The sequence below is a fragment of the Oncorhynchus tshawytscha genome, linkage group LG31, assembly GCF_018296145.1.
Source record: "Oncorhynchus tshawytscha isolate Ot180627B linkage group LG31, Otsh_v2.0, whole genome shotgun sequence".
Lineage (NCBI taxonomy): Eukaryota > Metazoa > Chordata > Actinopteri > Salmoniformes > Salmonidae > Oncorhynchus > Oncorhynchus tshawytscha.
This window is the reverse complement of record NC_056459.1, coordinates 33,480,156-33,503,092: the sequence shown is the minus strand read 5'-3', so window position 1 is coordinate 33,503,092 and position 22,937 is coordinate 33,480,156. Positions and strand designations below refer to the sequence as shown.

Below are 22,937 nucleotides of genomic sequence, written 5' to 3'. Positions count from 1 at the left end.
TTCTCTACCATTTTCCAGAAGTGTGCACTTGTTCTGTTCACTACTTATTACAAATCTAAAAGCATTGGATTGGTGGAGGAATGGGCTAGTGGGAGTTTTCCACACTTTGGGAAGAAAGAGAGACAAAACAGGTACATAGGGAGAATCTCAATTGCATTTCCTTGACTCCTCACATCTCAAAACACATTGGAGGAGAAGGTCAGAGGGAAGTCCCTCTAACTATCTTATCCAATGTGTTTTTGAAAAGGAGATGAGAGAGGACATGAGGAGTCAAGAAAAATATATTGAGATTGTGCCATAGCCCTAGAATGTAGCATTATGGGGTGGATCTCAATACTCTGCAGTAGTCTCTTCTCTCCATCAGCACTTACCAATATTCCATCAAAACTTATTCTCTGTGTGAACTAATAGCCTAAGTAATAAATGATGACAAATTAGGTATTGTCCCCTCTTGTTTTCAGTTGTAGGTGGTTTCCTACTATGTGTGATTGGTTGATTACATATTTAATTGGTCAAGCTTGTCAAGAATGTCAGGCTATCTCTTAGATGGACATTAATCTTGGGATTATGAACTATGAGAAGTCTAAAACACATCAATGTTCTCTTACAAGAATCGCATTCCTATCGGAAAATGTAATGTAACTCACTGATTCTTAGAATTGGAAAGCACATTGTACACTGAACAAAAATATAAACACAACATGTGAAGTGTTGGTCCCATGTTTGAAGAGCTGAAATGAAAATATCCCAGAAATGTTCCAGATGCTCAAAATGCTTATTTCTCTCAAGTTTTCTGCACAAATTTGTTTACATCCCTGTTAGTGAGCATTTCTCCTTTGCCAAGATAATCGATCCATCTGACAGGTGTGGCATATCAAGAAACGGATTAAACAGCATGATTATTACACAGGTACACCTTGTGCTGGGGACAATAAAAGACCTCTCTAAAATGTGCAGTTTTGTCACACAACACAATGCTACAGATGTCAAGTTTTGAGGGAGTGTGCAATTGGCATGCTGACTGCAGGAATGTCCATCAGAGCTCTTGCCAGATAATGTAATGTTCCATTCTCTACCATAAGCCACCTCCAATGTAGTTTTAGAGAATTTGGTGGTACGTTCAACTGGCCTCTCACAACCGCAGTGTATGGTGTCGTGTGGGCGAGCGCTTTGCTGATGTCAATGTTGTGAACAGAGTGCCCCATGGTGGAGGTGGGGTTATGATATGGGCAGGCATAAGCTACGGACAACGAACACAATTGCATTTTATCGATGGCAATTTGAATACAGTGATACCGTGACGATATCCTGAGGCCCATTGTCGTGCCATTCATCCGCCGCCATCACCTTTCAGCATCATAATGTACTGCTTCACGTCTCAAGGATCTGAACACAATTCCTGGTAGCTGAAAATGTCCCAGTTTTTCCATGGCCTGCATACTCACCAGACATGTCAGCCATTGAGCATGTTTGGGATGCTCTGGATCGACGTGTACAACAGCATGTTCCAGTTCCCGCCAATGTCTAACAACGTCACACAGCCATTGAAGAGGAGTGGGACAACCTTCCACAGGCCACAATCAACAGCCTGATCAACTCTAGTCGAAGGAGATGTGTGGCGCTGCATGAGGCAAATGGTGGTCACACCAGATACCGACTGGTTTTCTGATCACACCCCTACCTTTTTCTGTGACCAACAGATGCATATCTGTATTCCCAGTCATGTGAAAATCCATAGATTAGGACCTAATGAATTTATTTCAATTGACTGATTTCCTCAGATGAACTGTAAAGGCTTCGAAATGGTTGCATGCTGTGTTTATTGATTTTGTTCGGGTAAAAGATGAATGTTTATGACCACAATAAACAGTAAATCCGGATTTTGTTTTCCCCAGCCAGCACGCTGTACTACTAAATCACCCTTCCCACCTAAAAATAATAATATCCATACAACAATAGGCAGGTATTGGTACCCAACATTTATTTACCATTTTCAACTTTACAATAAAACCATAAACATCTGTCAACATTAGCAAAATAAAGAACAGAATCAGTCCAATGTATTTACAGAGACCATCGAGCAAGAGTCAGGCTTACACACCACAGACAGATCAACAACTCTGCTTCGTTTTAAAACTGCAACAGTGAACATAGCAAGCTTAATTGTTTTTTTTTTTTCTCTCTTATTTTTTTATAGCCAAGATAAAAATCTAAACTTATTGATTTCTTCTTCTTTAAAACAAAACAAGACATAGCTTCTCTGAATCTTTAAAATGGTTCTATTGTAACACCACAAAATACTTCAAATTTTGGGTTAAAATATAGGAATGTATAAAGTTGGTGCGTCTTTTTTGTTTATTTCTTGTTTCTTTTTTTCATGTGGTGGTTGGTTGGTGTCCTATCTCGCTCGTTCGCGTTGATGCATCTTTTTGAGCTGGGTGTTTTGAGAAAGACACGTCAACTCAACTCCCACCCATAACTGTGTCTTCCACTCTCCCCGTTGTCCCACAGCAATCAGCACATAATACTTAACGGGTTCAGATGTCTCGCTGTAACCAGGGGTCGTAACCAGGGAAGTGAACTAGTGAATCTAGTCTGTCATCTTGTTACCATGACAAAAGTGGCACGAAGGAGTCTCTCACATAAATGTGTATATATTTACATACACATATATCTATACATATGTATACATATACACATATATAAATATATATATATATAACTCAATTTTTTCTCTCTCTCTTGAAAAACAGTTCACAGTCCTTGTTGTGGGTAAAGATACAATCACTCTGCTTTCTGTTGGGAGGGAGCTGCTGCCGTGGGGGTCGAGCTGGTCTCCTCTGTTGGTTTGGTGGGCTCTGGGGCAGGAGCAGCGGCAGCCGCCTCCTTCACCTCCACCTTCACCTCCTCCTTAGGAGCCTCCTTCACCTCCTCAGCTTTAGCCTGTACCTCCTCTGCCTTCGGGGCTTCTGTAGCAGGAGCAGCAGCCTCCTCCTTCACCACCTCCTCTTTCTTCTCCTCCGAAGCCACAGCGGCTCCGTTCTCAGCTGGTTTCTCCTCAGCGGGAGCGGCAGCCTCCTCCTTCACCACCTCCTCTTTCTTGGTCTTCTTCAGTTTCAGGCCCTTGAAGTTGAATGATTTCTTCAGGGAGAACTTCTTCTTTTTCTTGGGGGTGTCCTTGGTGGCGGCCTCACCTACCGGTTTGGCAGCATCCTTGTCGGCGGCTGGCGCAGGCTCGATGGCGTCCCCTCCTGCGCCAGCCTCGGGCTCCTCGGCGGCGTCAGTGGAACCGTTGGTGGCGGCCGTCTCTGTGGCAGAGACGTCACCGTTGGACTTGACATGGCCATTCTCCTAGGAGGAAAGGAGGGAAATTGAAGGAACTAAATTAGAGGATTTTAATTTAAAAAAATAATATATATATATATAATACAATTAAATGAATAAAGAAAATACAATTGACGTTAGATTTTTACACTGTGACTCAAACACAACCATCAACACATTTAGCTATATAACGATGATTCGTTGTGCTCATCAATTAACCACCGTATCGCTCAAAAGCCGACGCCTTGTAGAACCACAAGAAAACGACAGGCGGCGACGGTGCAACATCACACACAGGAGGGGGGTATCTTTTCAATAAAGACCTGGCCTAGTCGATGAAAAAAAAAACAATAAATTATATTTAAATTTTAAAAAATCAATGAAACTGATGATGCATTGACAAAAATGTACATTAATTTCACAAGGTGAAGATGTGATTTATGTCGATTTTGCATTTGTCTATAAAATAACGTTTATACAGTCACTGATCGAGACATGTCTAGACTCTCCGGGTCTTGAGGGGCTGCAACTTCATCCATCATGGATGGGCTTGCATAAATTCGGTGTGATTAGATTGATATCCACTGTTAAAACGCTGCTTTTGAATCCATAATTCACAAATTGTCTCTGATATTTTCTGCATGAGGGGGTAGCTTGTCTACGTGCGCCCTCGCCTTTCCAACCCCCCTCATGGCCACGGCTTTGGAACTGTAACCGAGCTAGTGAGGCTAACTAGAACCAAGGTTCGTTAACGGTGGCATATGCTCCCGGTCCAAACCCCGATTAACTACGTTATTTTAGATATTATATCACGGCTTTAGCAGCAAGCACGTTGGCAGTTCCATCCCCCCCGCGTCTCAATCTAGTGTTGGTAACTAGCTACCCGTCACTGGTGACCATGCGAGCCAGACTAAACCAAGATGCACATTTATCCCCTTATAATATAATCGAAACAGACCAACCTCGTTTTTAAAATTAAATAGCAACATTATACTACAGAAAAATATTAGCTAAGCTATTTTTTAGTTAGTTGAGAAAAAAAGGTGTGTCGTCTGGTGGCCCAGGGATGAGAGCGTTTCATACCTGTCCGTTCGTTTTGACGGAAACCGTATTCGCGACGGCAGACGCGTCAGCGGCAGCAGCTTTCGCCTCCCCGACTACCTCTCCTTTGGACGCTTGGGAACCCATCGTTGTTCGGTGTTTTTAAAGAAAATTTCAAATGAAAAACACAAAAAGTGGTCTCAATTTAATCCAGCCCCGCGCAGTGTTATGGATCCAATGGAAAAATAAAAGGCGATCGTATAATTTTTTTTGGGGGGGGTCCTTTGAAGAAAAAAATAATAGCTAGTTTCTTTTACTTTTCCTCGCACTTCAACCTGTCGCTCCCGTAGAAGGATACCCACTAGTTTCAACAGTGGTTGAACGCAGCGCTTGAATATAGACCAAGATACCACCAACGGGCGTGGTCACACGAGTCTATCCAATCATGTGCGCCTTTATGAGTTCTCTCCGCCCTCTTCAAAAGACGCTAAAACATTTTCTCCACAAACATCATATCCCAATGGTCTCTCTCTCCAACATCATATTACACTGGTCTCTCTCTCCAACATCATATTACACTGGTCTCTCTCTCCAACATCATATTACACTGGTCTCTCTCTCCAACATCATATTATAATGGTCTCTCTCTCTAACATCATATTATAATGGTCTCTCTCTCTCTCCAACATCATATTATAATGGTCTCTCTCTCCAACATATTATAATGGTCTCTCTCTCTCCAACATCATATTACAATGGTCTCTCTCTCTCTCCAACATCATATTATAATGGTCTCTCTCTCTCTCCAACATCATATTACACTGGTCTCTCTCTCTCCAACATCATATTACACTGGTCTCTCTCTCTCTCTCTCTCTCTCTCTCTCCAACATCATATTATAATGGTCTCTCTCTCTCCAACATCATATTACACTGGTCTCTCTCTCTCCAACATCATATTATAATGGTCTCTCTCTCTCCAACATCATATTACACTGGTCTCTCTCTCTCCAACATCATATTATAATGGTCTCTCTCTCTCCAACATCATATTATAACGGTCTCTCTCTCCAACATCATATTATAATGGTCTCTCTCTCTCTAACATCATATTATAACGGTCTCTCTCTCCAACATCATATTATAATGGTCTCTCTCTCTCTAACATCATATTATAACGGTCTCTCTCTCCAACATCATATTATAACGGTCTCTCTCTCCAACATCATATTATAACGGTCTCTCTCTCCAACATCATATTATAATGGTCTCTCTCTCTCTAACATCATATTATAACGGTCTCTCTCTCCAACATCATATTATAATGGTCTCTCTCTCTCTAACATCATATTATAATGGTCTCTCTCTCTCTAACATCATATTATAACGGTCTCTCTCTCCAACATCATATTATAATGGTCTCTCTCTCTCTCTAACATCACATTATAATGGTCTCTCTCTCCAACATCATATTCCAATTGACTGTATTGAGCGATTGAATGGCGAGAGTCGTTATGAGTGAGTAGGAGTGTAGAAGACTGGCAAAATGATATCGCGCTCGTGCAGTGATGTGCGCATCTATACCAGGTCGAATACAGATTGAACAACATAACATTTGCCTGGAAACCCGATGTTTAATTACATTGAATGATATGTCTGTCAGAAATGCGTGTTTGAATCAGGCACGTTTCTTTTTATTCAACGTTCTGGGCTTGTAGAGGTTTCGTGAAAGGAAATGTTCCTGGTGCAAACGTCGATTTCTGCCCCACTTAGGATTCAATGCAACTCAAAAGTCGTGTTGCCAGGCAACCTTGACGCGCGTTCAAAGGTTTGTTTGTTCCCCCTCGGTTTGTCAACAACAACACCAACATCCCAACAACATGTGACGTGGCCATCACGCACATTCCAACCGTTTGCACACACAGACACAAGCTACCCTCTACAGCTCTTTAGGAATTCTAGCTAGCTGTTTATTTTAGACAGCCACACATTCATGCCAGACTTCCACTTCCAATCACCTTTATTGATGACATCTCTTCATTAATAATGCAACTTTTATTTTTTTATTTTTTTTAAACAACAACACCTATAGCTCGGGAATGCATTTTGACTGATTTAATGGGGACACCAAAGCAAGCACAGTCAAATCAATATATTTTACCGGAAGGAGATGAACATTTCACCTGTTGAATCCATCACATACACACTCTCTGCCATGGTTTGTAAATGTAAACCCTGGCCTGATCCTGGTTGGCTGGCACATTATGACACAATGTTCCATCCATAGTGAGAAAGAGAGAATGGCCTTATATATCTAAACATCATATCCCGTTTACAATAACCCGAAACGGATTGTGGGCTGTGCTGATTTTAGACGGGATGCTATGCCATGTTAACGTCTCACCGTATTTAGTCTTACCGTTGTTTTTTCACGGTCTGCGCAGGCTCAGTGATTATGTTTTGATCTGATTGTGAAACAAATCACTTCAAAAAGAAGGACATCTACATAGCTCAACATAATAATTCCTTAATAATTAATTTAGCTGATACTCCCCACTGCACCACACTGGACTACTGACTACCTTCCGTCCTAATTCAGACACATTTCTGCGTATCATTTTCTACATTTGGTAGGCCATTTGTTTGTCATCTAGTTAGATACATGCAGCTTCTCTTCTGTCGTACCTTGTTGCCCTATGAGACTAAATAAAGTAGTGCTCACCAGAATAGTGTCTTACATTGATAGAATGATTAGTAATCTAGTTTAACACGGGTAAATTTCTCTGTTTCGTTTAGGGACCGGGGAGAAAACACAATAACAAAACAAACAAAAATATCCTTGGTCCAAAATGTCCAAATGTCATCAGGAAATTAAAAACGATGAAAGACTTCAGTTGATCTTGGGTCATTTATGCAGTTGAAATACTGTGTCAACGAATTACACCGTACAGACTCATTCACATTTTCTCAAGAGATGCTGAAATAAATAAATTACATTTACAAAATTAACATTTGTTCATACATTTTATGGAAGAAATGCATAGTTCTGCAGGAGTTAATATCCCGCTACATGTGAGAGGTTATCGGTCTACAGTCAGTGTCCACATATCAGTTTATATTCTGTTACATGTGAGAGGTTATCGGTCTACAGTCAGTGCCCATATATCAGTTAATATTCCATTTAACCCATATGAACTTAGACAGGAATCTTCTGTTTATTCATGGATACAGGGATACCAAAGATGCATGTAAACAGCTTATCCTGAATAGTGTGTGCATGTAAACGTGGTCAATGAGAGAAAGAGAAAGAGAGTCGGTTAAGTGAGCGAGAGAGAGTGAGAAAGAGAGCGAGAAAGAGAGAGCAAGAAAGAGCGAGAGAGAGAGTGAGAAAGAGAGAGCAAGAAAGAGCGAGAGAGAGAGTGAGAAAGAGAGAGAGAGAGAGCGAGAAAGAGAGAGCGAGAAAGAGAGAGACCGTTAAGTGAGCGAGAGAGAGAGCGAGAGAGAGAGCTAGAAAGAGAGCGAGAAAGAGCGAGAGAGAGAGTGAGAAAGAGAGAGCAAGAAAGAGCGAGAGAGAGAGTGAGAAAAGAGAGAGAGAGAGAGAGAGAGAGAGAGAGTGAGAGAGAGAGAGAGAGAGAGAGAGAGAGAGAGAGAGAGAGAGAGAGAGAGAGAGAGTGAGAAAGAGAGAGAGAGAGAGAGAGACGGTTAAGTGAGTGAGAGAGAGAGCTAGAAAGAGAGCGAGAAAGAGAGAGCAAGAAAGAGCGAGAGAGAGAGTGAGAAAGAGAGAGCAAGAAAGAGCGAGAGAGAGTGAGAAAGAGAGAGAGAGTGAGAGAGAGTGAGAGAGAGAGCTAGAAAGAGAGCGAGAAAGAGAGAGCAAGAAAGAGCGAGAGAGAGAGTGAGAAAGAGAGAGCAAGAAAGAGCGAGAGAGAGTGAGAAAGAGAGAGAGTGAGAGAGAGAGAGAGAGAGAGAGAGAGAGAGAGAGAGAGAGAGAGAGAGAGAGAGAGAGTGAGAAAGAGAGAGAGAGAGAGAGACGGTTAAGTGAGTGAGAGAGAGTGAGAGAGAGAGCGAGAAAGAGAGAGCGAGAAAGAGAGAGAGAGAGACCATTAAGTGAGCGAGAGAGAGAGCGAGTGCCAACCATGGAGCCACACTGTTAAACATTCTCACAGCCCTCCTCTCCCTTCCTCTGTCTCTCTCTCTCTCCCTCACCTCCCTCTCATTACTCTCCCCCACCTCCTTCTCCCTCACTCCCCTCTCCCTCTCCTTTCTCACCATGACATATCGTCTCCACTGTCTGGCTGTAGAATGCGTGGCATGCCTTAAGGCAAATTGGACATTTCTCACTTTTTCTGAGAATGGACTGGGCCAGGCAGAAACACTCTTAAGGGTTAAAGGCCCAAATGCAGCCGTTTGAAGTCATTCCACCGTAAAAAGCTTCTGAAGTTGTTTTTGTAGTTAGAAACAGTTAAGATTAGCATTTCTGCAACATTATTTTGTTGAAAGATAATTTGAACTCTGAGAAATTAACTAATTGATTGCACCCAAATTGGCTATTTCAATTGGTTGGATTTGTGTAATACTCAATAAATATAGCACCCAACATTCAATTTGGATACAAAACCTCTTCTTAAAAATGGTTAAGACATGAGGGTCTGTCGGTGAGATTTGACCATTTATTTTGATTCCTTAAGTTTTATTCATTTATGTTTGGTACAAATTGGATGTTGGGTACTATATTTATCGAATATGAATCCTATCAATTGAAATGACCAATTTACGTTCACTCATTTAGCTTTCTGAGAGTTAAAATTGTCAAAATAATGTGTCAGGAATGCTTATCCAATCTGATTTGGGAGGGTAAAACTGAAAACTAGCTGTTATTGGTAGAGAGGTTTGGAACTCTCTTTCTTATTGGTCTATTTCACTAATTTACCTCATGGTGATGTCACCATGGAAAGCTGAAACTCCTGACCATTCAAACCTGCTGATTAGAAGTTCAAATCAAATGTTACTAGTCACATGCGCCGAATACAACAGGTGTTGTACACCTTACAGTGAAATGCTTACTTACGAGCCCCTAACCAACAATGCATTTAAAAAAATACAGATAAGAATAAGAGATAAAAGTAACAAGTCATTAAACAGCAGTAGTGAAATAACAATACCAAGACTATATACAGGGGGTACTGGTACAGAGTCAATGTGGAGGCTATATACAGGGGGTACTGGTACAGAGTCAATATGTAGACTATATACAGGGGGTACTGGTACAGAGTCAATGTGGAGGCTATATACAGGGGGTACTGGTACAGAGTCAATATGTAGACTATATACAGGGGGTACTGGTACAGAGTCAATGTGGAGGCTATATACAGGGGGTACTGGTACAGAGTCAATATGTAGACTATATACAGGGGATACTGGTACAGAGTCAATATGGAGGCTATATACAGGGGATACTGATACAGAGTCAATGTGGAGGCTATATACAGGGGGTACTGATACAGAGTCAATGTGGAGGCTATATACAGGGGGTACCGGTACAGAGTCAATGTGGAGGCTATATACAGGGTGTTACGTACAGAGTCAATGTGGAGGCTATATACAGGGGGTACCGGTACAGAGTCAATGTGGAGGCTATATACAGGGGGTACCGGTACAGAGTCAATGTGGAGGCTATATACAGGGTGTTACGTACAGAGTCAATGTGGAGGCTATATACAGGGGGTACCGGTACAGAGTCAATGAGGAGGCTATATACAGGGGGTACCGGTACAGAGTCAATGTGGAGGCTATATACAGGGGGTACCGGTACAGAGTCAATGAGGAGGCTATATACAGGGGGTACCGGTACAGAGTCAATGTGGAGGCTATATACAGGGGTACCGGTACAGAGTCAATGTGGAGGCTATATACAGGGGGTACCGGTACAGAGTCAATGTGGAGGCTATATACAGGGTGTTACGTACAGAGTCAATGTGGAGGCTATATACAGGGGGTACCGGTACAGAGTCAATGAGGAGGCTATATACAGAGGATACTGGTACAGAGTCAATATGTAGACTATATACAGTGGGTACTGGTACAGAGTCTATGTGCGGGGGCACCGGTTAGTTGAGGTAGTATGTACATGTAGGTAGAGTTATTAAAGTTACTATGCATAGAGGACAACAGAGTAGTAGTGGCGTAAAGAGGGGAAGAGGGGTGGGGGGGGGCAATGCAAATAGTCTGGGTAGCCATTTGATTAGATGTTCAGGAGTCTTATGGCTTCAGGGTAGAAGCTGTTTAGAAGCCTTCTTGTCCTAGACTTGGCGCTCTGGTATCGCTTGCTGTGCGGTAGCAGAGAGAATAGTCTATGACTAGGGTGACGAGTCTTTGATCATTGTTATGGCCCTTCCTCTGACACTGCCTGGTATAGTGGTCCTGGATGACAGGAAGCTTGGCCCCAGTGATGTACTGGGCTGTTCGCACAACTCTCTATAGTGCCTTGCGGTTGGAGGCTGAGCAGTTGCCATACCAGGCAGTGATGTAACCAGTTCCTGTTTCAGAATGTATTTTCAACCATCAACTATCAGGAATTAACGCAGATTTTTTACATTTTTTATAGTGTTTGTTTTATCAGCTATTGTTACAATATGATATAAAACAAAGGAAAAACAGAATTTTGACCACACTGGCCCTTTAAATAACGATAGCTAGCTGGATCGCTGCCTGTGTGGGTTGAGTCAGTGAGAGGAGGAGAGGGGTGAGAGAAGTTGAACTGAATGTCATGAGTAACTAACTACCCTTAATATCAAAAACAAAACTGCAGATCACATCCTTCTGTTTCTGTTGTAGAAACGCAATCCTCCACAGATCAGCATACATAAGATTACAACACAATACAATACGTTACATTACATTACACTACAATATATTGCATTACATTACATTAGAATTTATTACATTACATTAGACAGTGGCTGGGTGGGGACAGTGGCTGGGTGGGGACAGTGGCTGGGTGGGGACAGTGGCTGGATGGGGACAGGGCCTGGATAGGGACAGGGGCTGGGTTGGGACAGGGGCTGGGTGGGGACAGTGGCTGGGTGGGGACAGGGGATGGATGGGGACAGGGGCTGGATGGGGACAGGGGCTGGATGGGGACAGGGGCTGGATAGGGACAGGGGATGGGTAGGGACAGGGGCTGGATGGGGACAGGGGCTGGACAGGGACAGGGGCTGGGTTGGGACAGGGGCTGGGTGGGGACAGTGGCTGGGTGGGGACAGTGGCTGGGTGGGGACAGGTGCTGGGTTGGGACAGTGGCTGGATGGGGACAGGGGCTGGGTTGGGACAGGGGCTGGATGGGGACAGTGGCTGGATGGGGACAGGGGCTGGGTTGGGACAGTGGCTGGATGGGGACAGGGACTGGGTTGGGACAGGGGGCTGGATGGGGACAGGGACTGGGTGGGAACGGGGGCTGGGAGGGAACGGGGGCTGGGAGGGAACGAGGGCTGGGAGAGGATGGCGGCTGGGAGGGAACAGGGGCTGGGAGAGGACGGGGCTGGGAGGGAACGGGGGCTGGAAGAGGATGGGGGCTGGGAGGGAACGAGGGCTGGGAGAGGATGGGGGCTGGGAGGGAACGGGGGCTAGGAGAGGATGGGGGCTGGGAGGGAACGAGGGCTGGGAGAGGATGGGGCTGGGAGGGAACGGGGGCTGGAAGAGGATGGGGGCTGGGAGGGAACAAGGGCTGGGAGAGGATGGGGCTGGGAGGAACGGGGGCTGGGAGAGGATGGGGGCTGGGAGAGGACATGGGCTAGGAGAGGATGGGGGCTGGGAGAGGATTGGGGCTGGGAGAGGATGGGGGCTGGGAGAGGATGGGGGCTGGATGGGGACAGGGGCTGGGAGAGGATGGGGGCTGGATGGGGACAGGGGCTGGGAGAGGATGGGGGCTGGATGGGGACAGGGGCTGGGAGAGGATGGGGCTGGGAGGGAACGGGGGCTGGGAGAGGATGGGGCTGGGAGGGAACGGGGGCTGGGAGAGGATGGGGCTGGGCGGGAACAGGGGCTGGGAGAGGATGGGGGCTGGGAGAGGACGGGGGCTGGGTGGGGACAGGGGCTGGGTTGGGACAGGGGGTGGATGGGGACAGGGGCTGGGAGGAGGACATGGGCTGGGAGAGGATGGGGGCTGGGAGAGGACATGGGCTAGGAGAGGATGGGGGCTGGGAGAGGATGGGGCCTGGGAGAGGATGGGGGCTGGGAGAGGATGGGGCTGGGAGGGGATGGGGGCTGGGAGAGGATGGGGGCTGGATGGGGACAGGGGCTGGGAGAGGATGGGGGCTGGATGGGGAGAGGGGCTGGGAGAGGATGGGGGCTGGGAGGGAACAGGGGCTGGGAGAGGTTGGGGGCTGGGAGAGGATGGGGGCTGGGAGAGGACGGGGGCTGGGTGGGGACAGGGGCTGGGTTGGGACAGGGGTTGGATGGGGACAGGGGCTGGGAGGAGGACATGGGCTGGGAGAGGATGGGGGCTGGGAGAGGATGGGGGCTGGGAGAGGATGGGGGCTGGGTGGTAGAGAGTATACAGTACCAGTTTGGACACACCTACTCATTCAAGTTTTTTTGTCACGCCTGCTCCCCCTCCCCGGAGCTCGATGGCGAAACGCTCCTCAGCATTACGCACTCCTGCCATCATCAGTACGCCCTCACCCCCCTATTTTATTCTTTGTTTTAGTTTGGTCAGGGCGTGAGTTGGGGTGGGCAGTCTATGTTGGTTTTTCTATGTTGGTTTTTGAGTTCGTCCTAGTATGGTTCTCAATCAGAGGCAGCTGTCAATTGTTGTCCCTGATTGAGAATCATACTTAGGTAGCCTGGGTTTCACTTTTGGTTTGTGGGTGTTTGGGCCACACGGTACTGTTTCAGTTTGGGTTTGTGGGTGTTTGTTTCCGTGTGTGTTTGTCGCCACACGGTACTGTTTCGGTTTTGGGTTTGTGGGTGTTTGTTTCCGTGTGAGTGTTTGGGACACACGGTACTGTTTTGGTTTTGTATATTTCACCTTTATTATTTTGTTCCAGTGTTCAGTTGTGTTTTTTAAATAAATCAATATGGACACTTACCATGCTGCACTTTGGTCCTCCTCTCTTTCTCCCGAAGACGTCCGTTACAACCTGCTGCTCGTCTCCAGCATCGGTCCTCGCACTTTGATTTATTTTACTATTTTCTACATTGTAGAATAATAGTGAAGACATCAAAACTATGAAATAACACATGGAATCATGTAGTGACCCAAAAAATTCTTCAAAGTAGCCACCCTTTGCCTTGATGACAGCTTTGCACACTCTTGGGAACAGTCTTGAAGGAGTTCCCACATATGCTGAGCACTTGTTGGCTGCTTTTCCTTCACTCTGTGGTCCAACTCATATCAAACCATATCAATTGGGTTTAGGTCAGGTGATTGTGGAGGCCAGGTCATCTGATGCAGCCCTCCATCACTCTCCTTGTTCAAATAGCCCTTACAAAGCCGGGAGGTGTGTTGGGTCATTGTCCTGTTGAAAACCAAATGATAGTCCCACTAAGCACAAACTAGATGGGATGGCGTATCGCTACAGAATGCAGTGGTAACCATGCAGGATAAGTGTGCCTTGAATTCTAAATAAATCACTGACAGTGTCACCAGCAAAGCACCCCCACAACATCACACCTCCTCCTCCATGCTTCACGGTGGGAACCACACATACAGAGATCATCCGTTCACCTACTCTGCATCTCACAAAGACACAGCAGTTGGAACCAAAAATCTCCAATTTGGACTCAGAGACCAAAGGACTAGTTTACACTGGTCTAATGTCCATTGCTTGTGTTTCTTAGAACATGCAAGTCTCTTCTTCTTATTGGTGTCTTTTAGAAGTGGTTTCTTTGCAGCAATTTGACCATGAAGGCCTGATTCACACAGTCTCCTCTGAACAGTTGATGTTGAGATGTGGAGATGTGAACAGGACAGGGCTGAAGGGTTAGATAGAACAGGACAGGACAGGGGTTAGATAGAACAGGACAGTACAGGGGTTAGATAAAACAGGACAGTACAGGGGTTAGATAAGACAGGACAGGACAGGGGTTAGATTAGAACAGGACAGGACAGGGGTTAGATTAGAACAGGACAGGACAGGGGTTAGATAAAACAGGACAGGACAGGGGTTAGATTAGAACAGGACAGGACAGGGGTTAGGGGTTAGTTTATATCAGGCCTGGGGTGAAAGGTTAGAGTAAGTGAGTGAGTAAGTCAGTTAAAGTCAGTGAAATTGTGTTTCTAAAGTACAGAGACTGGACAGATACTGATGTATTCTCACAGAACTGGAATTAGTTTCCATAGAACTGCCACAGAATGTACCTACACCTCACCCCATCAAATCATTGGAAATTACCTGAGGGCACACAGATTATTACGTTTTCATCCCTTAACTGATCATCAGGTGAATTACACAATAAGAGGTGCTTCCCATTGAAAAAACACATGTGGATTCCAGTTAGAGTCAAGATTTCATCAGCTTTGATAGTAACAGGTGGGTCTCCTATTTACAGTAACAGGTGGGTCTCCTATTTACAGTAACAGGTGGGTCTCCTATTTACAGTAACAGGTGGGTCTCCTATTTACAGTAACAGGTAGGTCTCCTATTTACAGTAACAGGTGGGTATCCTATTTACAGTAACAGGTGGGTCTCCTATTTACAGTAACAGGTGGGTCTCCTATTTACAGTAACAGGTGGGTCTCCTATTTACAGTAACAGGTGGGTCTCCTATTTACAGTAACAGGTGGGTCTCCTATATACAGTAACAGGTGGGTTGCCTATTTGCAGTTACGGGGGGCATGGAGGAAGGATAGCAAGAGAGATTGGAAGGAGAAAGAAGGGGGTAGCAAAGGGAACAGGGGATGGGAGAAGAACGTAGAAAATTAGCATTGGGAAGGTGGTACGGAAAGGGGGAGAAAGAGGGATGCACACAAAGGGGAGAAATTAGGATTGTTTTTTTTTTGTTTCCAAACTTTATGTAAAAATCTACCTTAACTGAAGACAAATGCCACATAAATACCACTAAATACTGTGAGTAATGTGGAGTAACATCTTCTATCATGATCTTCTGAATCCATCTATCAACATGGGCCCTTTACATACTGGTCACTAATTACAAGCTATGGCTATATCCTCTACCTCTCTGGGACAATAACAGACACATGGACTAGCTTCATAAACTCTGAGATAACAGACATATGGACTAGCTTCATAAACTCTGAGACAATAACAGACACATGGACTAGCTTCATAAACTCTGAGATAACAGACACATGGACTAGCTTCATAAACTCTGAGACAATAACAGACACACGGACTAGCTTCATAAACTCTGAGACAATAACAGACACACGGACTAGCTTCATAAACTCTGAGACAATAACAGACACATGGACTAGCTTCATAAACTGTTGAACAACACAGTGGAGTGTTGGGGATACATTTTTATTTTAAATGAAATTGAACCTTTATTTAACTTAAATGAATCTTAAATAAAGAATGACTGATGTTGTCTCTAGACTGTCATACGGGGCCAACTGTGTGTTTCCCAGCTAACTTTAAGGTTATATCTGATCCTAAGAGGTACCATTGAAGTCTTAATGGTATTTTTCATGCTTCCATTTTCAGTATGAATCTAATTGGAATCCACCTAAATGCCCTGAGAGTTCCCTGCTCCATGTCTCCTATAGTGTAGCTCTGTCTCTCGACCAGACAAGAGGTCTTCTTCACGGGGGGAGAGGTGCTTTCCATGTTGAACACAGAGGATAAACACACAGCAAATCATTATGGTGTAAATCACTTCCAGTAAACCGTGCATTTACTTTCACTATCTCTCTCTTGTTTGTGTTCAGTGCGGGGAATCCCAGGATCTCAGGAGGGGGAAATGAGTTCAGCGAGTGAGTCTGTGTGTGTGTGAGTCTGTGTGTGGGTGTGTGCACGTGTGTGGGTGTGTGTGTGTGTGTGAGTCTGTGTGTGGGTGTGTGCACGTGTGTGGGTGTGTGTTTATATATTAAGTTAATCCTAAATACATATTATATACTGCAGTCGTGGATCACTATCTAGTCAGATAACTGCACACACACGCACACACGCACACACGCACACACGCACACACACACACACACACACACACACACACACACACACACACACACACACACACACACACACACACACACACACACACACACACACACACACACTCACTCACTCACTCACAATTCTCTGTCTGGATAACGAGCCACACAATGTAGCCCATGTAATCTCATCACTGAGACCATGGCCTGTGTCTACCAGTAATGAGCTAATGAGACAAATGGTTTGTTTACCACAGGGACTATGTTCCTAATGGAACCCTATTCCCTATACAGTGCACAACTTTAGACCAGGGAACACAGGGCTCTATGTAGGGAATAAGGTGTCATTTGGGAGGTAATGGAGATGAGGAAAGTGTCAGCGCGAGAGAGAGAAAGAGAGAGAGAGAGAGAGACAGAGAGGGAGGGAGATTGAGAGAGAGAGATAGAGAGAGAGAGGACACAACAGGTCACAACAGGACCATCAGGGCCCAACAGGACCAACAAGACCATACTGGACCCAACAGGACCAACAGGGCCCATCAGGGCCCAACAGGGTCCAACAAGACCGAACTGGCCCCACAAGACCAACAGGGCCCAACAGTGTGCAACAAGACCCAACAGGGCTCAATAGGGCCCAACAGGACCCAACAGGACATAACATGGCCCAACAGGACCCAACAGGACATAACATGGCCCAACAGGACCCAACAGGACATAACATGGCCCAACAGGACCCAACAGGACCCAACAGGCCCCAAATGGACCCAACAGGACATAACATGGCCCAACAGGACCCAACAGGACATAACATGACCCAACAGGACCCAACAGGACCCAACAGGACATAACATGACCCAACAGGACCCAACAGGACCCAACAGGGCCCAACAGGAGATAACATGGCCCAACAGGACCCAACAGGACCCAACAGGACCCAACAGGACATAACATGGCCCAAAAGGACCCAACAGGATATAACAGGACCCAACAGGACCCAACAGAGCATAACATGGCCCAACAGGACCCAACAGGACCCAACAGGACATAACATGGCCCAACAGGACCCAACAGGACATAACATGGCCCAATAGGGCCCAACAGGACCCAATAGGACCCAACAGGACATAACATGACCCAATAGGGCCCAACAGGACCCAACAGGACCCAACAGGACATAACATGGCCCAACAGGACATAAGATGGCCCAACAGGACCCAACAGGACCCAACAGGACATAACATGGCCCAACAGGACATAACATGGCCCAATAGGGCCCAACAGGACCCAACAGGACATAACATGGCCCAACAGGACCCAACAGGACATAACATGACCCAATAGGGCCCAACAGGACCCAACAGGACCCAACAGGACATAACATGACCCAATAGGGCCCAACAGGACCCAACAGGACATAACATGGCCCAACAGGACCCAACAGGACATAACATGGCCCAACAGGACCCAACCGGACCCAACAGGACATAACATGGCCCAACAGGATATAACATGGCCCAACAGGACCCAACAGGACATAACATGGCCCAACAGGACCCAACAGGACATAACATGACCCAACAGGACCCAACAGGACCCAACAGGACCCAACAGGACATAACAGGACTCAACAGGACCCAACAGGACCCAACAGGAGATAACATGGCCCAACAGGACATAACATGGCCCAACAGGACCCAACAGGACCCAACAGGACATAACATGGCCCAACAGGACATAACATGGCCCAACAGGACCCAACAGGACCCAACAGGACCCAACAGGACATAACATGGCCCAACAGGACATAACATGGCCCAACAGGACCCAACAGGACATAACATTGCCCAACAGGACCCAACAGGACATAACATGGCCCAACAGGACCCAACAGGACATAACATGGCCCAAGAGGACCCAACAGGACATAACATGACCCAATAGGGCCCAACAGGACCCAACAAGGCCCAACATGACCCAACTGGACCCAACAGGACATAACATGGCCCAACAGGACCCAACAGGACATAACATGGCCCAACAGGACCCAACAGGACCCAACAGGACATAACATGGCCCAAGAGGACCCAACAGGACCCAACAGGACATAACATGACCCAATAGGGCCCAACAGGACCCAACATGGCCCAACAGGACCCAACAGGACCCAAAAGGACATAACATGGCCCAACAGGACATAACATGGCCCAACAGGACCCAACAGGACCCAACAGGACCCAACAGGACATAACATGGCCCAACAGGACCCAACAGGACCCAACAGGACATAACATGGCCCAACAGGACCCAACAGGACCCAACAGGGCCCAACAGGACATAACATGGCCCAACAGGACCCAACAGGACCCAACAGGGCCCAACAGGACCCAACAGGACATAACATGGCCCAAAAAGACCCAACAGGACATAACATGACCCAACAGGCCCCATCAGGACCCAACAGGACATAACATGACCCAACAGGACCCAACAGGACCCAACAGGGCCCAACAGGAGATAACATGGCCTAACAGGACCCAACAGGACCCAACAGGACCCAACAGGACATAACATGGCCCAAAATGAACCAACAGGACATAACAGGACCCAACAGGACCCAACAGTAAATAACATGGCCCAACAGGACATAACATGACCGAAAAGGACCCAACAGGACATAACATGGCCCAACAGGACCCAACAGGACCCAACAGGACATAACATGGCCCAACAGGACCCAACAGGACCCAACAGGACCCAACAGGACATAACATGGCCCAACAGGACCCAACAGGACCCAACAGGGCCCAACAGGACATAACATGGCCCAACAGGACATAACATGGCCCAACAGGACCCAACAGGACCCAACAGGACCCAACAGGACATAACATGGCCCAACAGGACATAACATGGCCCAACAGGACCCAACAGGACATAACATTGCCCAACAGGACCCAACAGGACATAACATGGCCCAACAGGACCCAACAGGACATAACATGGCCCAAGAGGACCCAACAGGACATAACATGACCCAATAGGGCCCAACAGGACCCAACATGGCCCAACAGGACCCAACAGGACCCAACAGGACATAACATGGCCCAACAGGACCCAACAGGAAATAACATGGCCCAACAGGACCCAACAGGACCCAACAGGACATAACATGGCCCAAGAGGACCCAACAGGACCCAACAGGACATAACATGACCCAATAGGGCCCACCAGGACCCAACATGGCCCAACAGGGCCCAACAGGACCCAACAGGACATAACATGGCCCAACAGGTCATAACATGGCCCAACAGGACCCAACAGGACCCAACAGGACCCAACAGGACATAACATGGCCCAACAGGACATAACATGGCCCAACAGGGCTCAATACGGCCCAACAGGACCCAACAGGACATAACATGGCCCAACAGGACCCAACAGGACCCAACAGGACATAACATGGCCCAACAGGACCCAACAGGACCCAACAGGGCCCAACAGGACATAACATGGCCCAACAGGACCCAACAGGACCCAACAGGGCCCAACAGGACCCAACAGGACATAACATGGCCCAACAGGACCCAACAGGACATAACATGACCCAACAGGCCCCATCAGGACCCAACAGGACATAACATGACCCAACAGGACCCAACAGGACCCAACAGGGCCCAACAGGAGATAACATGGCCTAACAGGACCCAACAGGACCCAACAGGACCCAACAGGACATAACATGGCCCAAAATGAACCAACAGGACATAACAGGACCCAACAGGACCCAACAGGACATAACATAGCCCAACAGGACCCAACAGGACCCAACAGGACCCAACAGGACATAACATGGCCCAACAGGACCCAACAGGACATAACATGACCCAATAGGGCCCAACAGGACCCAACAGGACATAACATGACCCAATAGGGCCCAACAGGACCCAACAGGACATAACATGGCCCAACTGGACCCAACAGGACATAACATGACCCAATAGGGCCCAACAGGACATAACATGGCCCAACAGGACCCAACAGGACATAACATGGCCCAACAGGACATAACATGGCCCAATAGGGCCCAACAGGACCCAACAGGACATAACATGGCCCAACAGGACCCAACAGGACATAACATGACCCAATAGGGCCCAACAGGACCCAACAGGACCCAACAGGACATAACATGACCCAATAGGGCCCAACAGGACCCAACAGGACATAACATGGCCCAACAGGACCCAACAGGACCCAACAGGACATAACATGGCCCAACAGGACCCAACCGGACCCAACAGGACATAACATGGCCCAACAGGACATAACATGGCCCAACAGGACCCAACAGGACATAACATGGCCCAACAGGACCCAACAGGACATAACATGACCCAACAGGACCCAACAGGACCCAACAGGACCCAACAGGACATAACAGGACTCAACAGGACCCAACAGGACCCAACAGGAGATAACATGGCCCAACAGGACATAACATGGCCCAACAGGACCCAACAGGACCCAACAGGACATAACATGGCCCAACAGGACATAACATGGCCCAACAGGACCCAACAGGACCCAACAGGACCCAACAGGACATAACATGGCCCAACAGGACATAACATGGCCCAACAGGACCCAACAGGACATAACATTGCCCAACAGGACCCAACAGGACATAACATAGCCCAACAGGACCCAACAGGACATAACATGGCCCAAGAGGACCCAACAGGACATAACATGACCCAATAGGGCCCAACAGGACCCAACAAGGCCCAACATGACCCAACTGGACCCAACAGGACATAACATGGCCCAACAGGACCCAACAGGACATAACATGGCCCAACAGGACCCAACAGGACCCAACAGGACATAACATGGCCCAAGAGGACCCAACAGGACCCAACAGGACATAACATGACCCAATAGGGCCCAACAGGACCCAACATGGCCCAACAGGACCCAACAGGACCCAACAGGACATAACATGGCCCAACAGGACATAACATGGCCCAACAGGACCCAACAGGACCCAACAGGACCCAACAGGACATAACATGGCCCAACAGGACCCAACAGGACCCAACAGGACATAACATGGCCCAACAGGACCCAACAGGACCCAACAGGGCCCAACAGGACATAACATGGCCCAACAGGACCCAACAGGACCCAACAGGGCCCAACAGGACCCAACAGGACATAACATGGCCCAACAGGACCCAACAGGACATAACATGACCCAACAGGCCCCATCAGGACCCAACAGGACATAACATGACCCAACAGGACCCAACAGGACCCAACAGGGTCCAACAGGAGATAACATGGCCTAACAGGACCCAACAGGACCCAACAGGACCCAACAGGACATAACATGGCCCAAAATGAACCAACAGGACATAACAGGACCCAACAGGACCCAACAGTAAATAACATGGCCCAACAGGACATAACATGACCGAAAAGGACCCAACAGGACATAACATGGCCCAACAGGACCCAACAGGACCCAACAGGACATAACATGGCCCAACAGGACCCAACAGGACCCAACAGGACCCAACAGGACATAACATGGCCCAACAGGACCCAACAGGACCCAACAGGGCCCAACAGGACATAACATGGCCCAACAGGACATAACATGGCCCAACAGGACCCAACAGGACCCAACAGGACATAACATGGCCCAACAGGACATAACATGGCCCAACAGGACCCAACAGGACATAACATTGCCCAACAGGACCCAACAGGACATAACATGGCCCAACAGGACCCAACAGGACATAACATGGCCCAAGAGGACCCAACAGGACATAACATGACCCAATAGGGCCCAACAGGACCCAACATGGCCCAACAGGACCCAACAGGACCCAACAGGACATAACATGGCCCAACAGGACCCAACAGGAAATAACATGGCCCAACAGGACCCAACAGGACCCAACAGGACATAACATGGCCCAAGAGGACCCAACAGGACCCAACAGGACATAACATGACCCAATAGGGCCCACCAGGACCCAACATGGCCCAACAGGACCCAACAGGACCCAACAGGACATAACATGGCCCAACAGGTCATAACATGGCCCAACAGGACCCAACAGGACCCAACAGGACCCAACAGGACATAACATGGCTCAACAGGACATAACATGGCCCAACAGGGCTCAATACGGCCCAACAGGACCCAACAGGACATAACATGGCCCAACAGGACCCAACAGGACCCAACAGGACATAACATGGCCCAACAGGACCCAACAGGACCCAACAGGGCCCAACAGGACATAACATGGCCCAACAGGACCCAACAGGACCCAACAGGGCCCAACAGGACCCAACAGGACATAACATGGCCCAACAGGACCCAACAGGACATAACATGACCCAACAGGCCCCATCAGGACCCAACAGGACATAACATGACCCAACAGGAC

General features: G+C 47.3%; 1 protein-coding gene across 1 annotated transcript; it reads right to left on the bottom strand.

Moving 5' to 3' along the window:
- Nucleotides 1-1,958: 1,958 nt before the first annotated feature.
- LOC112239915 (MARCKS-related protein 1-B) lies at nt 1,959-4,752 on the bottom strand. Its single transcript, XM_024408298.2, has 2 exons — nt 4,408-4,752; nt 1,959-3,351 (listed from the first exon to the last, which is right to left on the bottom strand). Exons 1-2 carry the CDS (start codon nt 4,510-4,512, stop codon nt 2,785-2,787), a joined length of 672 nt encoding a protein of 223 aa, XP_024264066.1. The 5' UTR covers nt 4,513-4,752; the 3' UTR covers nt 1,959-2,784.
- Between the last annotated feature and the right edge of the window lie 18,185 nt (nt 4,753-22,937).